This window comes from Sciurus carolinensis, chromosome 3, assembly GCF_902686445.1.
Source record: "Sciurus carolinensis chromosome 3, mSciCar1.2, whole genome shotgun sequence".
In the NCBI taxonomy this organism is placed as follows: domain Eukaryota; kingdom Metazoa; phylum Chordata; class Mammalia; order Rodentia; family Sciuridae; genus Sciurus; species Sciurus carolinensis.
In genome coordinates this window covers 102,845,132-102,861,196 of record NC_062215.1, presented here as the reverse complement: position 1 = coordinate 102,861,196, position 16,065 = coordinate 102,845,132, and the positions used below count along the sequence as shown (strand labels likewise).

Below are 16,065 nucleotides of genomic sequence, written 5' to 3'. Positions count from 1 at the left end.
AGGGTCTGGATTGAAAAATCTGCTGATATTCTTATTGGTTTCCCTCTGAATGTAATTTGATTCTTTTCTCTCGCGGCCTTTAAAATTCTGTCTTTATTTTGTATGTTAGGTATTTTCATAATAATGTGCCTTGGTGTGGGTCTGTTGTAATTTTGTATGTTTGGAGTTCTATAAGCCTCTTGTACTTGGTTTTCCATTTCGTTCTTCAGATTTGGGAAATTTTCTGTTATTATTTCATTGAATAGATTGTTCATTCCTTTGGTTTGTTTCTCTAAGCCTTCCTCAATCCCAATAATTCTCAAATTTGGCCTTTTCATGATATCCCATAGTTCTTGGAGATTCTGTTCATGATTTCTTACCATCTTCTCTGTTTGTTCCACTTTGTTTTCAAGGTTAAATATTTTGTCTTCAATGTCTGAGGTTCTGTCTTCCAGGTGTTCTATCCTATTGGTTATGCTTTCTATGGAGTTTTTAACTTGGTTTATTGTTTCCTTCATTTCAAGGATTTCAGTTTGGTTTTTTTTTCAGTATCTCTAACTCTTTATTGAAATGATCTCTTGCTTCCCGTATTTGGTCTTTTAACTGTTGATTGGTGCGATCATTTAATGCCTGCATTTGCTCTTTCATCTCCTCCTTCAATGCCTGCATTTGCTCTTTCATCTCCTCATTAGCTTCCCTGATCGTTTTAATTACGTACATTCTGAACTCCCTTTCTGACATTTCTTCTGCTCTGCTGTCATTGGGTTTTATTGATGTAGTATCTAGGTTTGTTTGGGACATTTTCTTCCCTTGTTTTCTCATAATGGTCAGTTGTCAGTGGGACCCTGAGATATTGCAGTTTTCCACTATTGGCTTATAGTGTCCCAGTAGATTTCCAGTGTATCACCTCCCAGCCTTCAGTAGCCTGATGTCTTGGAGGAATCTGATAAAGCAGCTCATTCGAAGAATACTGCCCCTAGCCCCCTACTGGTTCCACGTTTTGGAACTGGCTCTGTGCGGAAATGCTCTCACTGTGGGCCTGCACCGTGCAGCTGGCCGTGTGGGAAGAGCCCACTGCCGGAGTGTGGAAGACTACCTTGGGAAGACTCAAGCTGCCCTGCCCGGCTCTGCTAAGCCACCTCTATCTGGGCCTGCCACCCGGGCTGAGCTTTACCCAGTGGGCAGACTCACCCGTGGCTCCACTTCAGTTCGAGTCTCTCAATGCCTCCCCTTCTTAACTCCTGGGTTGTGGAGCGACCGGAGGTGCAGTCTCCCTCTAGGCCGCCATCTTGGATCGCCCCGTGAAGAGAGCCCGCAGCCGGAGTGGGCAGAGCCGCCTGAAGAGGTCTCCGGCTGCCCTGCCCTTATCCCTGAGGCTGACTGCAGATCGAGGCTCTCCGCTGGTTCTTTGCAGGAGTACACTGCACTGCAGGGGCTCCGGGACTCGGAGCGTGCTCTGTTCAGACAGGCTCTCACTAGCGGGCCAGTTCCGTTCCGAGAACCTGGAGAAGCTGGCTGTGTGGGCGGGGCCCACCGCCGGAGTGCGCAGGACTGCCTGTGGATGACTCTAGCTGCCCTGCCCGGCTCCGATAAGCCACCTCTATCTGGGCCTGCCACCCGGGCCGAGCTTTACCCAGTGGGCAGACTCACCCGTGGCTCCACTTCAGTCCGAGTCTCTCAATGCCTCCCCTTCTTAACTCCTGGGTTCTGGAGCGACCGGGGGTGCAGTCTCCCTCTAGGCCGCCATCTTGGATCGCCCCGTGAAGAGAGCCCGCAGCCGGAGTGGGCAGTGCCGCCTGAAGAGGTCTCCTGCTGCCCTGCCCTTATCCCTGAGGCTGACTGCAGATCGAGGCTCTCCGCTGGTTCTTTGCAGGAGTACACTGCACTGCAGGGGCTCCGGGACTCGGAGCGTGCTCTGTTCAGACAGGCTCTCACTAGCGGGCCAGTTCCGTTCCGAGAACCTGGAGAAGCTGGCTGTGTGGGCGGGGCCCACCGCCGGAGTGCGCAGGACTGCCTGTGGATGACTCTAGCTGCCCTGCCCGGCTCCGATAAGCCACCTCTATCTGGGCCTGCCACCCGGGCCGAGCTTTACCCAGTGGGCAGACTCACCCGTGGCTCCACTTCAGTCCGAGTCTCTCAATGCCTCCCCTTCTTAACTCCTGGGTTCTGGAGCGACCGGGGGTGCAGTCTCCCTCTAGGCCGCCATCTTGGATCGCCCCGTGGAGAGAGCCCGCAGCCGGAGTGGGCAGTGCCGCCTGAAGAGGTCTCCTGCTGCCCTGCCCTTATCCCTGAGGCTGACTGCAGATCGAGGCTCTCCGCTGGTTCTTTGCAGGAGTACACTGCACTGCAGGGGCTCCGGGACTCGGAGCGTGCTCTGTTCAGACAGGCTCTCACTAGCGGGCCAGTTCCGTTCCGAGAACCTGGAGAAGCTGGCTGTGTGGGCCAGTGCTCTGCAATTTAAGAGTACTTCCAGATACGGTCTGAGAGAAGCCTCACAATAACCCTGTGGTGGGCACTGGTCCCTATATCTCTTTATGGACAAGGAAACAAGCTTAGGGAAATGCTGTCCCCAAATCAGCCAGATGTTGGTACCAGGTCCTTCCCATTAAGTCTCATGTTCTTTTAACAAATAAATCCATTATTCTCTTTCTTTTTTTTAATTTATTTTTATTGTGAACAAATGGGATACATGTTGTTTCTGTTTGTACATCAAGTAAAGGCATACCATTTGTGTAATCATACATTTACATAGGGTAACCATTACTCTATTTAACAATTTCATCCTTTCTATTTTTTCTCTATAGATCAAGTACCGAGAAGAATACGAAAAATTCAAAGCTCTTTATACTTTACCAAAAAGTGTTGAAGATGATCCCAACACGGCACGGTGCCTCCGAGTTGGCAAGTTTAACATTGATGTAAGCAACTCCAAAGGTCTTACTTCAAGCCAAGAAAAATAGTCACTTATTATCTATCAGAACATTTTCCATTAAACCATACAAGGGGCACTGACTATGCACATACACAGAAGCTAAGCATTATCTCAGCCTATGTTGCTTTAAAAAAATTTCTTCCTGGTATTAATCTGTAAAAAGTGTACAGTCCCTACCCTGTCCCTAAGGCTTGCTGTGAGCTGGCTGCCCTGTCTTCTCTGGTATAGGAGCAAGGCATGTATGTATTCCATTATGGCTTGTCATAATCTTCCTGTGTAATGGGCATGTAACTTTAACTTCACAGCGCCTGTACAGATCAGTTTATGAAAAGAACAAGATGAAAATCCATACCATACCGGATATGGTAGAGATGGTTACTGCCAAGGATTCTCAGAAGAAAGTCAGTGAGATTGATTACCGTCTGCACCTCCATGAGTGGATTTGCCACCCCGACTTGCAAGTCAACAGTCACGTCAGGAAAGTCACAGATCAGATCAGCGATGTAAGCCCACTGCCTAGGTGGGCCCGTTTCAGCCCCACTCACCCACCCTGAAGAGAAGCACACTCTCCAAAGTGTTCGCTTCAGCCTGGCCTTGTGTCCTTGGGTCTGGCTGGGTTTGAGAGCAGTACCTGGAGGCAGGGCTCTGGGTGCAAGCGTTTCTGTGGCATAACACCTTTTGTTTTTTATTCCCCAAAGTCATCTGGGTTCATGTTTGCCTTTTTCTGAGCGTTAAAGGTATGGTCACATTTTTTTTTTCCTGATCGCCTGAATCTGTTGAAACCCTCCAGATTGTGTACAAGGATGATCTCACCTGGCTGAAAGGCATCGGATGCTACGTCTGGGACACTCCAGAGATTCTCCATGCAAAACATGCTTATGATCTACGTAATGATGTGCGTTTCCTTTGTTTTGTTTTTTGTTATGTTTCCGTCTGTAGATAGTCTAGCATTGAGGAGATAATATGTGAGGTAAGGGCGCTGTCATAGACCAACTGTGGAATAAACCATGTTGAGCCGGAAAAATGTGCTAGAGCAGAACAGACGTTTCTCAGCAGTGCATCTGGCATGCCTGTCAAACAATGTGGTCCAGCTGTGCCATTGTCCTTTGGTAGAGAAGGAATGCCTGGCTCTTCTCTCCACCTTGTGGACATTTTTGAATACAGTAATGAGAACATAATTCTCATTATAGGAAAATTTCATCAGCTAAGAGTTTATGGACTATAGGCAGGATCTTATTAAAAAGAGCAGATTTACCAGGCAAATTTATATTTTAATGAAGAGTTCGGTAAGAAAGCTTAAACTTTACTAGAAGAGCAGCCATCAAGACTCCTAAAGACTCTAGAAGACTCATAGTACTATAAGCATTAGTTACACTGGTTATAACATTTAAATCCGTCCTTGTCTGTCGAATAAATGCTGATGAATGTGAATCTCATAAGTTAAAAGCTACCAAACCCTATGTGAAAACCAGCAGTTTCTAGTATAAGTGGTCTAGGCTTGTTTTCTTCTCTTTGCAGATCAAGTACAAAGCTCATGCGCAGAAAACAAGGAATGACTACAAGTTGGTCACTGACACACCAGTTTATGTCCAGGCTGTCAAAAGTGGGAAACAGCTAAGTGATGTAAGCACTCCCTCGGGAACTTACAGGCGACAGTAACAAAGACAGAGGCCACCACTCAGCCAAAGACTGGGCAGCACCAGCCTTTGCTAACTAGGAAACCAGAGTTGGTGCTTTAGATAGTCCTTCAGATGCTACTCTTGTTCGCTATCATGTGAATTGTCAAGGAGTTCTCTGGGGTGGAGTTGTAAGGGAGCTGGTCTATGAAATACTTTGTTTGAGAGCTTCCAGAGTTACTTCTATCCCTCTGTCATGAGCAACTGTTTCTTTCTCAGTGAATAGTCCTTCTAATAATTAGGGCCAAGTAGGGCAGAGTAAAAAGCAAGCAGGCTCTAAATTGCAGATGTGGGTTGGAGTCCTGTCTCCACCACCCACAATCTGATCTGGTGAAAAGCACTTAGTGCCCCTGAGCTTCCAGCACCCTTATGCATAAAATGCAAAGATGTACAGAATGATATAAAGTTGCCTCTTAATAATTAAATCCTCAGGCTGTAAGTAAATATTAGATCCCCCAGTGAGTTGGAAGGTTGAGTTCTATTGTTTTGGAACTTCTGGTGGTGAAATGCCCACGTTTCCTCCTCTCATACCTGGGGTGTCTCTTCCACTTCTCAGTCTCGTGTCCACAACCTGGCCCTGATCCTATTACAAGACACAACAACATGTCAGAATTCTCTAGGAAAAGAGAAGCAGGCTATTGATTCTTTTTTAAAGTGGAACTTCGGTTTTCATTTACTTTGCTTCTTTCTAATAATGTTACCATGGTATAAATCAACTCACTCTGCTTCTGTCTACATCCAGGCTGTCTACCACTACGACTATGTGCACAGTGTCAGAGGCAAAGTGGCCCCAACCACAAAAACTGTGGATCTGGACCGAGCCCTTCATGCATACAAACTCCAGAGTGAGGTGAGCGGTGAGAACTTGAAAGTAGCACCAGAAATCCAGGCCACTGGTCCCTGTAGAAGCAATCTCTTAATCTAGCCTTGTAAAATATCAATACTGTTCCATTCAATTAGTTGGAAAAAAAACAAAAACAGAACATAGCTTCTCTTTCTCTTTGCTGGCAGAATCTTCCTATCGAGCAATCAAACAAATAATAGCAATATTTACAAGTTACAAAGAAGACCACTATATTATCTCTGCTTTCAGAAAGCTTAAAAACATAATAACAAAGAAAAGGCATTAAATTATAAAAGACTATCAACAAAAGAGATAAATGTAGACATGGCTATTGAATTTAGAAGAGAAAGAACTTGGGCCCCACCCACATATGTAATCTCCTTAGTCTGCCTTACTTGTGGGGCACTGTTTTGTTCTCAGTTTTTTTGTTTTTTTTTTTTTGGGGGGGGGTAACTTTTCATCTTGACTATTACAAGTAATTTGATTTTTAATTTTAAACACTATTCTTTTTTTTTTTTTTTTTGCGGTGCTGGGGATCAAACCCAGGGCCTTGTGCTTGCAAGGCAAGCACTCTACCAACTGAGCTATCTCCCCAGCCCTAAACACTATTCTTAATCCTATAGTTCCCTGAGAGCCACAGTACTTAAGGTCATAGTTAGAAAATCCCCTGATTCCTGGCATGAGTATGTGCATCCTGACCACTTCCTAGCCTGATGTCAAGGCACTGTGCTATGAGGCAGAGAAGAGGGAAGTTGGAGATGACAATACAAAGATGTAATTAAGCATTAAGACTGACTCAGGGATTGGAGAGGGTTTGAATATCACCTAAAGGTGGGATTAATGACAGAGGTGGCATTTGGCTGCCTGTCTTCTCTGCATTTCCTAAATTCTTGCTCTGTAGTCAACTGGGTGTGTATTTGGAAACACAGAAGAATTACTTCCTATATGCCGTTTCACTCAGCATTCTCTTTTTCCAAAACAGTGGATTCAGAGCAATCTGATTCATTTCATGCTCTTAGAACTTTCTTCCTTAAATCAATTCATTGAGCATCAGTCTATTAAGTATCTGATAAAAAAACAAACATGAACTGTATGTGATTTGTTCAACTGGGATCAGTTTTTGATGCCAATTGTCATTTAACCTATTCATCTTCATTCTGGCAGAATCTATACAAAACTGGCCTGCGTTTCCTGCCCACTGGGTATAGGCTTCCGGTTGATACCCCTCACTTCAGACACAGCAAGGACACCCGATACATGAGTAGTTATGTGAGTGGTCTCCTCCTTGTTCATTTGTGATCAGAAGCTGGGATGGGAGGGAACTCTTACTAGTTAATAACCTATTCTCCTACTCAAATCACACCTAAATATTCAACATGATATAATGGTAGGAGAAGGGGACAGCATGTTGCAGGGTGGGATACTGTGGAATCAGCTGTGTCTGCTGTTAGGTAGTGTCTGGGTAACCCAGTGAATTAGGATGGGATATTCATGGGAACGGTGGCTCAAGATCCATGGCTGTCATGATCGCTCTAATTCTGCTGGCCTCAGTATAGGATCATCCTGAGGTATCTCAATCCATTTACTGGAAATGTTTGTTTTACACACAACACTACTGAAGCCTGTAGAAGGGACACTGTGTGTCCCTTAGAAAAGAAAGGACTTCTTGCCCAGCTGTTGGCACTGATACCACCCTTCCTCATTTTAAAAAGTACTAGATTGAACTTGCTTGATGCATTTACCCTATGGGCAAGTCCTAGAGAAGTTTGGTTATCCTAGTGACTGGCCACAGACTGTACTTATAACCCAGCCCTTGGCTGAAAACCTTCTTCTTTCCCTGCTGACCTTCAGAGTCCTGGGAACAAACCCTGCTGGAATGTGTTTTCAAAGCAGAGAGTAATAGATTTATATAAATATATATATATATATGTATTCTTTTAGTTGATGATGGACTTTTTTTTTTTTGCGGTGCTGGGGATTGAACCCAGGGCCTTGTGCTTGCAAGGCAAGCACTCTACCAACTGAGCTATCTCCCCAGCCCCAATGATGGACCTTTATTTCATTTATTTATATGTGGTGCTGAGAATTGAACCCAGTGCCTCACACATGCTAAGCAAGTACTGAGCCATAACCCCAGCTCAAGAATAATAGATTTAAGAATCTACCATATTATTTTTTTAATCAGTCTACAGAATCATTAATAAATCTTAAAATTATTCTCATTCCTTCTTTATATTTCCTAGTTTCCTAGCCACATTGGTGCAAAAAAATGTATGTTTTTCTTGCATTTTTGTGTACTTACTACAAAGAGATTTCACCCAGCAAGGTTAAATTTTATTCCTTTCTGGACCTAACTTTATCATCCAACAAATAATTTTTAAGACTTGGGACAATATTAAAATTTTGTCAATTACTGTTCCTTATACTTACACCTTTGAAGAGCAATTCTCAGATAAAGGTGACATCTCTTTTCTAATTGAGAAATGCAGTGCTGCTTTGTGTACCCATCTTGATCTCATTCTGACTTTGCTTCTACAGTTCAAGTACAAAGAAGTCTATGAACACATCAAGGCAAATGGGTATACGCTAGGCCCCAAGGATGTTCCATTTGTCCATGTCCGGAGAGTCAACAACGTTACTAGTGAGGTACTGTGACTACTGGATTCTCTAGGGGAGATATTGAGTTTCAAATACCATGGCTTTGTTTGAAATGCATTAGAAGAATTTATTGAATTTCAGCTGTAAACTTACATATCAGCAAAGAATTAGAGTACTCTTTGGTCACTATTTTGATACTATATCCCTTGGTGGCGTTTTTCTTTATTTGGTAATGTCATCACAGAGTATCATCTATACACTATGATGCAATCATTTTCTAAGGAAATATTTCCTTCTATTGATATATGTAGTAAAAAATCTTTAATAAGTTCGCATTTTAGTCAGATTCACAACCTTGGTTTTCAACACCATCTACTGGTGTACATCTGATCCTACTAGGTAACTATCTGATAGGAGGTAGAAGATTTCACACTCAGAATTCTTCACCTAAATAAAATAAGTATCATTTTTTTGTCCTAATCTTAATCATTTTTGACATTCCCATTATTTTCTCTGCTGACTTTATATGTAAAATATTTGATTATTAGTCAGTAGATGCCCTGGTCATCCAACAGTAAACATCTAGAATGGTTTTATTCCTCTCAACGTAGAGACTGTATCGAGAATTGTACCATAAACTGAAAGACAAGATTCACACAACTCCCGACACACCTGAAATCCGCCAAGTCAAGAAGACACAAGAAGCTGTCAGTGAGGTGAGTATTTTCTTAAGAGGGAGAACAGGATGTGGATCCCAGTGGGGAATGTTGACAATTCCTTTAATTTGTGTGTCCTTTCCCCCCCTTAGTTGATCTACAAATCAGACTTCTTCAAGATGCAGGGTCACATGATCTCCCTGCCATACACACCCCAAGTGTTGCACTGCCGCTACGTGGGAGACATCACCAGTGATGTAAGCATCCTGTAGGGCTCTTTATGGAAAGCAGCCCTTCTTTCTGCCTTTTCCATTGAGCACTAATAAACTAATGGTACAACTTGGAGGTGACACAGTGCAAAAGCAGGACTCCGCAGTTCCCTAGCCATGCAAACTGTAAAGAGAGGACCCCTGGGGAAGTAAAACAATTGCCAACCAATGACCACACAATTCTATATTAGACACCGAGTCTTTACTCCTTACTCTCTGGTGCCCTGTTTCCCAGGTCATATTTAGTATCTTCCTCCTGATCATCCTACTCCTATCCCCTTTAGCAACTGTGCATTGCCATTTAAAAAATTCTTGCATGTTTCTTTCTCCTAAAAGATCAATCCTGGGCTGAGATTGTGGATCAGTGGTAGAGCACTCACCTAGCATGCATGAGGCACTGGGGTTGATCCTCAGTACCACATAAAAATAAATAAAAGATATTTTTTAAAAAGATCACATTTAAAAAAGAAATCAATCCTTTCAATCTATGCTTTTCTCCCATCCATAGGATAATAAAATAATAGCAGTGTTCTCTCCTTAGTCTGGAGTTAAAGATTTGTGATTTGAGGGCAAGCAAACTAAAAACATAGCACAGATATGTTGAACCAAAATGAAAAATACAGTAGACCCCTCTTATATGCAGGGGTACCTTACAAGACCCTCAGTGGTTGCCTGAAACTGGATAGTACCAAATCCCATATATGCAGTTTTTTCCTATATATACATAGGGTAAAGCTTAATTTATAAATTAGGCACAGTAAGCAGTTAAAAATAATAACTAACAAACATAACAATTATGATAATACACTATAATAATTATTTTAAACTCATAAATGGTTTATTTCTGGAATTTTCATTTAATATTTTCAGACTGTGAAGGACTGTGGATACTAGAAACCAAAAATGGGGGGTGGCTACTGTACATCAACAAAGAAGTGTTGCCACCCTTTTTTGGTCCCTGATTTATATTTGCTCATGACTAGCTTTCTTTCTGTGTTTGCCCCAACAGATTAAGTACAAAGAAGACTTGCAGATCTTGAGGGGACTTGGTTGCTTCTTGTATGACACTCCTGACATGGTCCGCTCCCGCCACCTGAGGAAGCTCTGGGTGAGTACACATCTTCATGACAGCTACTCCTGCCCCGCTGCCACATGCCTATCACCAGCCTCCAGGACTGGGTATAATGAATCTTAGCCTGCAGCTACTTTTAAGGAAAAATTTACCACCACCCTGCTTGGACAGGTCACAATTTACTTAAGATGATTTGTCCTTCCTATAAAAGGTGATGATCTTAAATGACAATTGTTTTGGTTTCTGCCTAGTAAAACACCTAAGAGGGCCTGTGCCATTTGCACATACCAACCATTTGAAAGAAAACATAACATGCAATCCCTTAAATGATTAATCACCTTGTTTATCTACTGTTTTTTTTTTTTAAGTCTAATTACCTGTACACTGATAATGCGAGGAAGATGCGAGACAAATACAAAGTGGTACTTGACACTCCAGAGTACAGAAAAGTGCAGGAACTGAAGACCCATCTGAGTGAGGTAAGTAAGGATGCTTTACCTGTGGCTACAAGTGGACCAAATTGACCAGTTTGACTAAAACTGCCAGAAAGGTTCTTAGTATCTCTCTCTAGTAATCACTCTTTAGGCAACAACAGAGGTAAAATGTTTCCCTCTGCCCTTAACTGCAGAGTGGCCACAATGTCTAAGAAAGTCAGTTGACTTCACTTTGACTCAATTTACTCACTTTTTCCCCTTTTTGGTAAGGTGAGAATATTGATATTCCCTTCCTATGACTTGAGCTGATGAGGGGCTTTACATGATTTTATAGAAAGTCCTTCTATTACACACTATTGTGGTAGTCTCCAAATTGAACTTACTTCCTGCTATCAGGACCCCAATTGTGGCAGTGACCTTTGAAAAGTCTTCAGTGGTTCCCTATTCTTCTGCCCACTCAATGAATTCCAAACTACTTTCATTTTCATCTGCCCACCTGGCATTGAGGCTCATGATTTGTTACAATTATTTTTATACAGATCTAATCCTCTCACCTGGTTAGTGGGTTCCTTGAAGTATGGACCCTATCTTCCCATCTTGTTTACAAGTGTGTCTCCATTGTGCCTTGGCCATGTTAGTAGAAATCCATATTTGCCAGAGACTGAATATACTTTGCAAAAGTATGAGCATTCCACAAATGTAAATGGTTGCTTTTTTTTTTTTTTTTTTTCTTTATGGTACTGGGGATTGAACCCAGGGCCTCATGCATGCTACCACTAAGCTACATCTCTAGTCCTTGGTTGCACTTCTTATGAGTGACTTGGCCATTCTCCTACCATCAACCTATATTTTGGCTCAATTTAGCAGGCTTCATCAAGCTGAGCTGTCAACATTGGCCATCAGACCACTTCATCATTCTCAATGACTCTGATGGCTGCTAACTAGAAATCTTATGCTCTTAGACTTACAGATGCCTTGACACAAGAAATGTTGTCCTCCTTGGAGGGACTGTACAGCTTCTTACACTCTATGAGCCAGAGTTAGAGGATGACTAATCCTTTAACTTTTATAAATGGTACTTGAGCCAATTTTCTTTCCTAGAAGTTTCTCTGTTATTTCAACTAGTGCTCACACTTAGACAAGAACACTTCGGTTCTTTTATCTGAGTAATGTTGTGCTTCTCCACCTAGTTTAGGAGCAGAATAGCCAATGGGATGTTTTTAAAATACCCTATGATTCTGGGCATCTGTTCATTCAGTTTTTTTGTTTGTTTAGTTTAATTTTTTTTTTTTTTTTGGTACTATGGATTTAACCCAGAGGTGCTTAACCATTTAGCCACATCCCCAGCCCTTTTTATTTTTTATTTAGAGATAGGGTCTTTTTGAGTTGCTTAGGGTCTCACTCATTAAGTTGCCATGGCTGACTTTGAACTCACAATCCTCCTGACTCACCTCCTGAATCCCTGGGATTACAGGCCCAGCCCATCTGTATTTTTTTAGATGCCCCAAAGGTGATCCTCATACCAGCCAGCGTTGAGAACCACTCCATCATATTTCCTCGTCAGCTAACAATAATAATAATAATAATAATAATAATAATAATAAAGATAAAATTCTTTGGTAATTTAAAAGTGCTTTAGAGTAAATACTTGTACTCCTTTTGACTGTCAGGGTTCAGAATTATCTAAAACTTGTTTCCCTTCTTCTCAATTCCTGTGAATCAACATTTGAGGAAAAAGAAAGGGTTTTCTTAAGTATTGCAGTTTCTACCACATTTGCCTCTTCATAAGAATGACCATCCCTGAAGTCAGAAAGTCTGGGATGGAGCCTGCAATAAAGACCTTGGGAGTTTTTAGTATCAGGAAAGTTCTAGAAACATTGACTTGATAAAATATTTGGCAAAAAGGGAGTTCAAGTTACTGGCTTTTAAGTTGAATTTGTGTTGTGTAGATTCTTGACATATAAGCATTTGTAATAGTAGGAAACAGAATCATGAACAATGCACACCTAAGTACAACAAAAATGTAACAGAAAGAGAACTAGCAATGACATGGGACCACTGAGTTTTAGTCCCAGATTTACTTCCAATTAGCTGTATGAACTTAAGTAAGTCACAACGTCAGCATTCCCATTTCCTAAGATAGAGAAGTTGATTATCTGTGAGGAGAGGAAGACAGAGACAGACTGAGCCTGGAAGAAACAATAAATTTGAATTTAGTTCCTCTTCAAAAGTAACACCACAGTAGCTCCAAAGACATGAACTACATTTTATATTAAATGCAGTTCTATATAATTTAGATATTATGTATACACATATATGTACAAGTGAAGAAAATTTAATTTTCCTACTTCGACTGGTATTTATGTGTGTGTTCTAATTTATTTGACATTCATTTATTCCTTCTAGTTTGTCTTATTAAATTCCTTCCTTGTTTATTAGGGGACTACTAATTTTCAGGCTCCTTATTTAGGAACTAGGTGATGAAAAAAATCATACAGCTGAGCCACTGCATCCCATGGGCCCCTGGCCTGGGAGAAGAAATAATCAATGTGATAAATGGCATTTTACAGAACTACTCAAAAGAGCATGGACTGTATTTTTCTCAGCAGATAAGAGGAGAACATTCTAGGCAGGGAGGATAGTTATGTGAAAACGGCCTTGAGTTCTAACTGGGAGTCATTTCAAACAGCGCATGAGGACTACAGGGAGTGTAAAAGGTGCTGGGAGATGAGACTAGAAACATGGGTTGGGGCCAGGTTGTGATGACTCAAAGGCATTGTATTAGTGGTCTTGTAATTTATGAAAAATCACTTAAGAATTACTTCTAAGCAGGAAAGATGTGAGTATTACAAAAATCTGTCTCTCAGACTTGTGAAAGATGGGTGAGCCATGTGGAGCAGTCCAGTAGAGGAACCAGGCTGAGGAGTCTGTAAAAGATGTGTAAAAAAACAAACAGGACAGAAGACTGAAGCAGGACAGTTGTGGTGAGCAGGAGTGGAAGGGTTGGATTTCAGGACTGTTGGTGACCATTCTGATGTGGGCATTAGGAGTCTAGGATGACTCCCCAGATTCTGTCTGGGTGACTGGGGTATCAAGGAGTCATTTAGCAAAATAGAGAAGACATGAAGCAGATGTGAGGTAGAGATGGGAGTACTATAAAGAATTCTACATTAAATGTGATAAATCACTCACATTTAGGAATTTGTTGAAAGTTGGGTCTGGAGTTCTTAATAGAGGGAGAGACTTGAATCTATTTTCAAATGAAGGGGGAGTGCTGAAAAAGCAGGAAGGGTTGAGGATAGAAGGACCAAGAGGTAGCTGTCAGTGAAGGTTCCAGAAGAAACAAGTGAGAATGGGACTAAGAACACAGCAGGACACTTGAATCTTGGACAGGTAGGTAGGGAATGTCTCTTCTCTTGATAGAGAGGAGGGAAGGCAGGCTCAGGACGTAAATACTAATAAATCATTGGTTTATTGGAAAGAAAATAGGACTTTTACTGTGGGAGTGTTCCTGCCTTTCCTATGAGCAAGAAATAAATGTTCTCTGCAGAGAATATACCAAGTCAATGAAGCAGAGATGATGGCAATGATCTGTTTTATGTCTAGCTGGTGTACAGAGCCAAAGGCAAGAAGCTGAAATCCATCTTCACTTCAGTTCCGGATACTCCTGATCTTTTAAGAGCCAAGCGAGGGCAGAAGCTTCAGAGCCAGGTAATACCAATTGTAAATGAAGATTCAAACCCTGCCATGTAGCATCATCACCTGGGGCGGAAATATGTGCCTGGCCTCTTCTAACCCACGGCAGACCCTCACGCTTGCCTGTTCTTGCTGCAACCTTGTACCCAGTAGCACTGCACTTCAGAAAGCAGCGTTCTTTCAGGCTGTCACAATTAGTTAGGTTTCACATGACCAAGGATGCCACATCTCTTCTAAGTGCTGTGCAACTTTAGTCACTTCCTGAGTGGTCTGTGACTGCAAGTTGTGAAAATGGTTATTGAATCATTCCATGGAATATGTTATCCACAGAAAAAAAAATTCAGGCAAAATTAAGGAGAAGGTATGCTGAGGGATCTATCACAATCCTCTCACTGTTCTGCTGGCATTTTTGGTCACCTGGCAGTAGGAATAGTAGATAAACGGAACCATGTATATGTGTTTTCAAACATAAAGCACAGAGAAAAACAAATTAACAAACACTTGTAGCAAAAACACAAACAAACAATCAAACAATAAAATCAGGACAACAAATAGGCACTACCCTCCCACTAAAGGGTTAGAAATAAATGAAGAAGGCTAAATACTAAATGCTTCATCTTTGTAATATCACACCTTTTTCTCTTATTTTTAAGTATCTCTATGTTGAACTTGCTACCAAAGAGAGACCCCATCATCATGCTGGAAACCAGACCACAGCCTTGAAGCACGCTAAAGACGTAAAGGACCTGGTCAGCGAGGTATGTTGGGATTCTACACTGAGTTAAAGAAAACAAATACTTTGCTAAAACCTTCACTTGCTAGGTATATGTGTGTCCCAGGGATTAAACCCAGGGCTTTGTGTCTCCAGGCAAGCACTCTACCACTGAGCTACATCTACAGCCCCCAACTGTATCGCTGTTCAGAAAGTTTGTTACTATATTAACTGTATATTGCTCAGCATGATCAAAACACAGAAAGCAAAGCTATTCTCTAAAAGAGTGTGATACATTGTGTCCCTCTGCTCCATCTATAAGTTGGTTATGAATTGGAGTAGGTTAAAAACATCTGACCTCAAGTTTGTCTCTCTCTTCTGTTTTTCTTTCTTAGAAAAAGTACAAGATCCAATATGAAAAGATGAAGGACAAGTACACCCCTGTTCCAGATACACCAATCCTCATCAGAGCCAAGAGGGCTTACTGGAATGCCAGTGATGTATGTATCCTGCCCTTCTTTTTCCTGTTGTGATAGGGAGAGCAGAGGTTGCAGTACCAAGAAATATAAGCTCTTCAGTCATATCCACAGTTCAAAGTCATGACCCACAAAACAGATCAGGAAGAAAACAAGAACACTGACACAATATCAATCAAGCAATGTAGCTAAGAATACTGTTGAGAGATGCTAAGAAGCCTATTGTCCCTTTTCCCCTGACCAAAAGTATGACCCTTTCTTATAACTCTATTATAGCATTTCCTAGGGATACTTTACAACTAATTTACTTACCCATAAAATCATGATCTTAGGGAGAGCCAAACATGGATTCAGTCATGACATGTCATTTGCTTTCTCTGTTACTCTGTAATTTGTCTAATATTTCTTTTCCTATCAAATGAAAATGAGAATCATGAAAACTAAGTAAAGCTACACAAGAAAATGTATATAATATTCCTAGCATGCTACACAAAATGTGTGCCCCATTTCTTCTCCTAATTGCCTAAATATAGATCATGTGAATGACATACAACTCAGTAGTTGGAATTAGGAAAGACATACTTTCATTACTCATATCATGTAACTAAAGGCAAATCTGCCTTTTTATTTTTTCAAGAAAAAGGAAAAAGAAGTTTTATTGCTTTGTTAGCAAAGGAGTCGTCTTTCATATGTGTTTTTTCAGAGCTGCCTAAAAACAAAA

At 41.6% G+C, this 16,065-nt stretch overlaps 1 protein-coding gene across 1 annotated transcript in view; it reads left to right on the top strand.

Annotated features, from left to right (window-relative positions):
- Positions 1 to 16,065, top strand: part of Neb (nebulin) — a 207,364-nt gene that overhangs the window by 142,566 nt on the left and 48,733 nt on the right. The window contains 14 exon segments of the mRNA XM_047543863.1: positions 2,784 to 2,897; positions 3,217 to 3,414; positions 3,702 to 3,806; positions 4,430 to 4,534; positions 5,330 to 5,437; positions 6,596 to 6,700; positions 7,970 to 8,077; positions 8,641 to 8,745; positions 8,838 to 8,942; positions 9,964 to 10,062; positions 10,395 to 10,505; positions 14,067 to 14,171; positions 14,810 to 14,914; positions 15,264 to 15,368. Of these exon segments, the coding sequence (XP_047399819.1) occupies positions 2,784 to 2,897; positions 3,217 to 3,414; positions 3,702 to 3,806; positions 4,430 to 4,534; positions 5,330 to 5,437; positions 6,596 to 6,700; positions 7,970 to 8,077; positions 8,641 to 8,745; positions 8,838 to 8,942; positions 9,964 to 10,062; positions 10,395 to 10,505; positions 14,067 to 14,171; positions 14,810 to 14,914; positions 15,264 to 15,368 (1,578 nt within the window).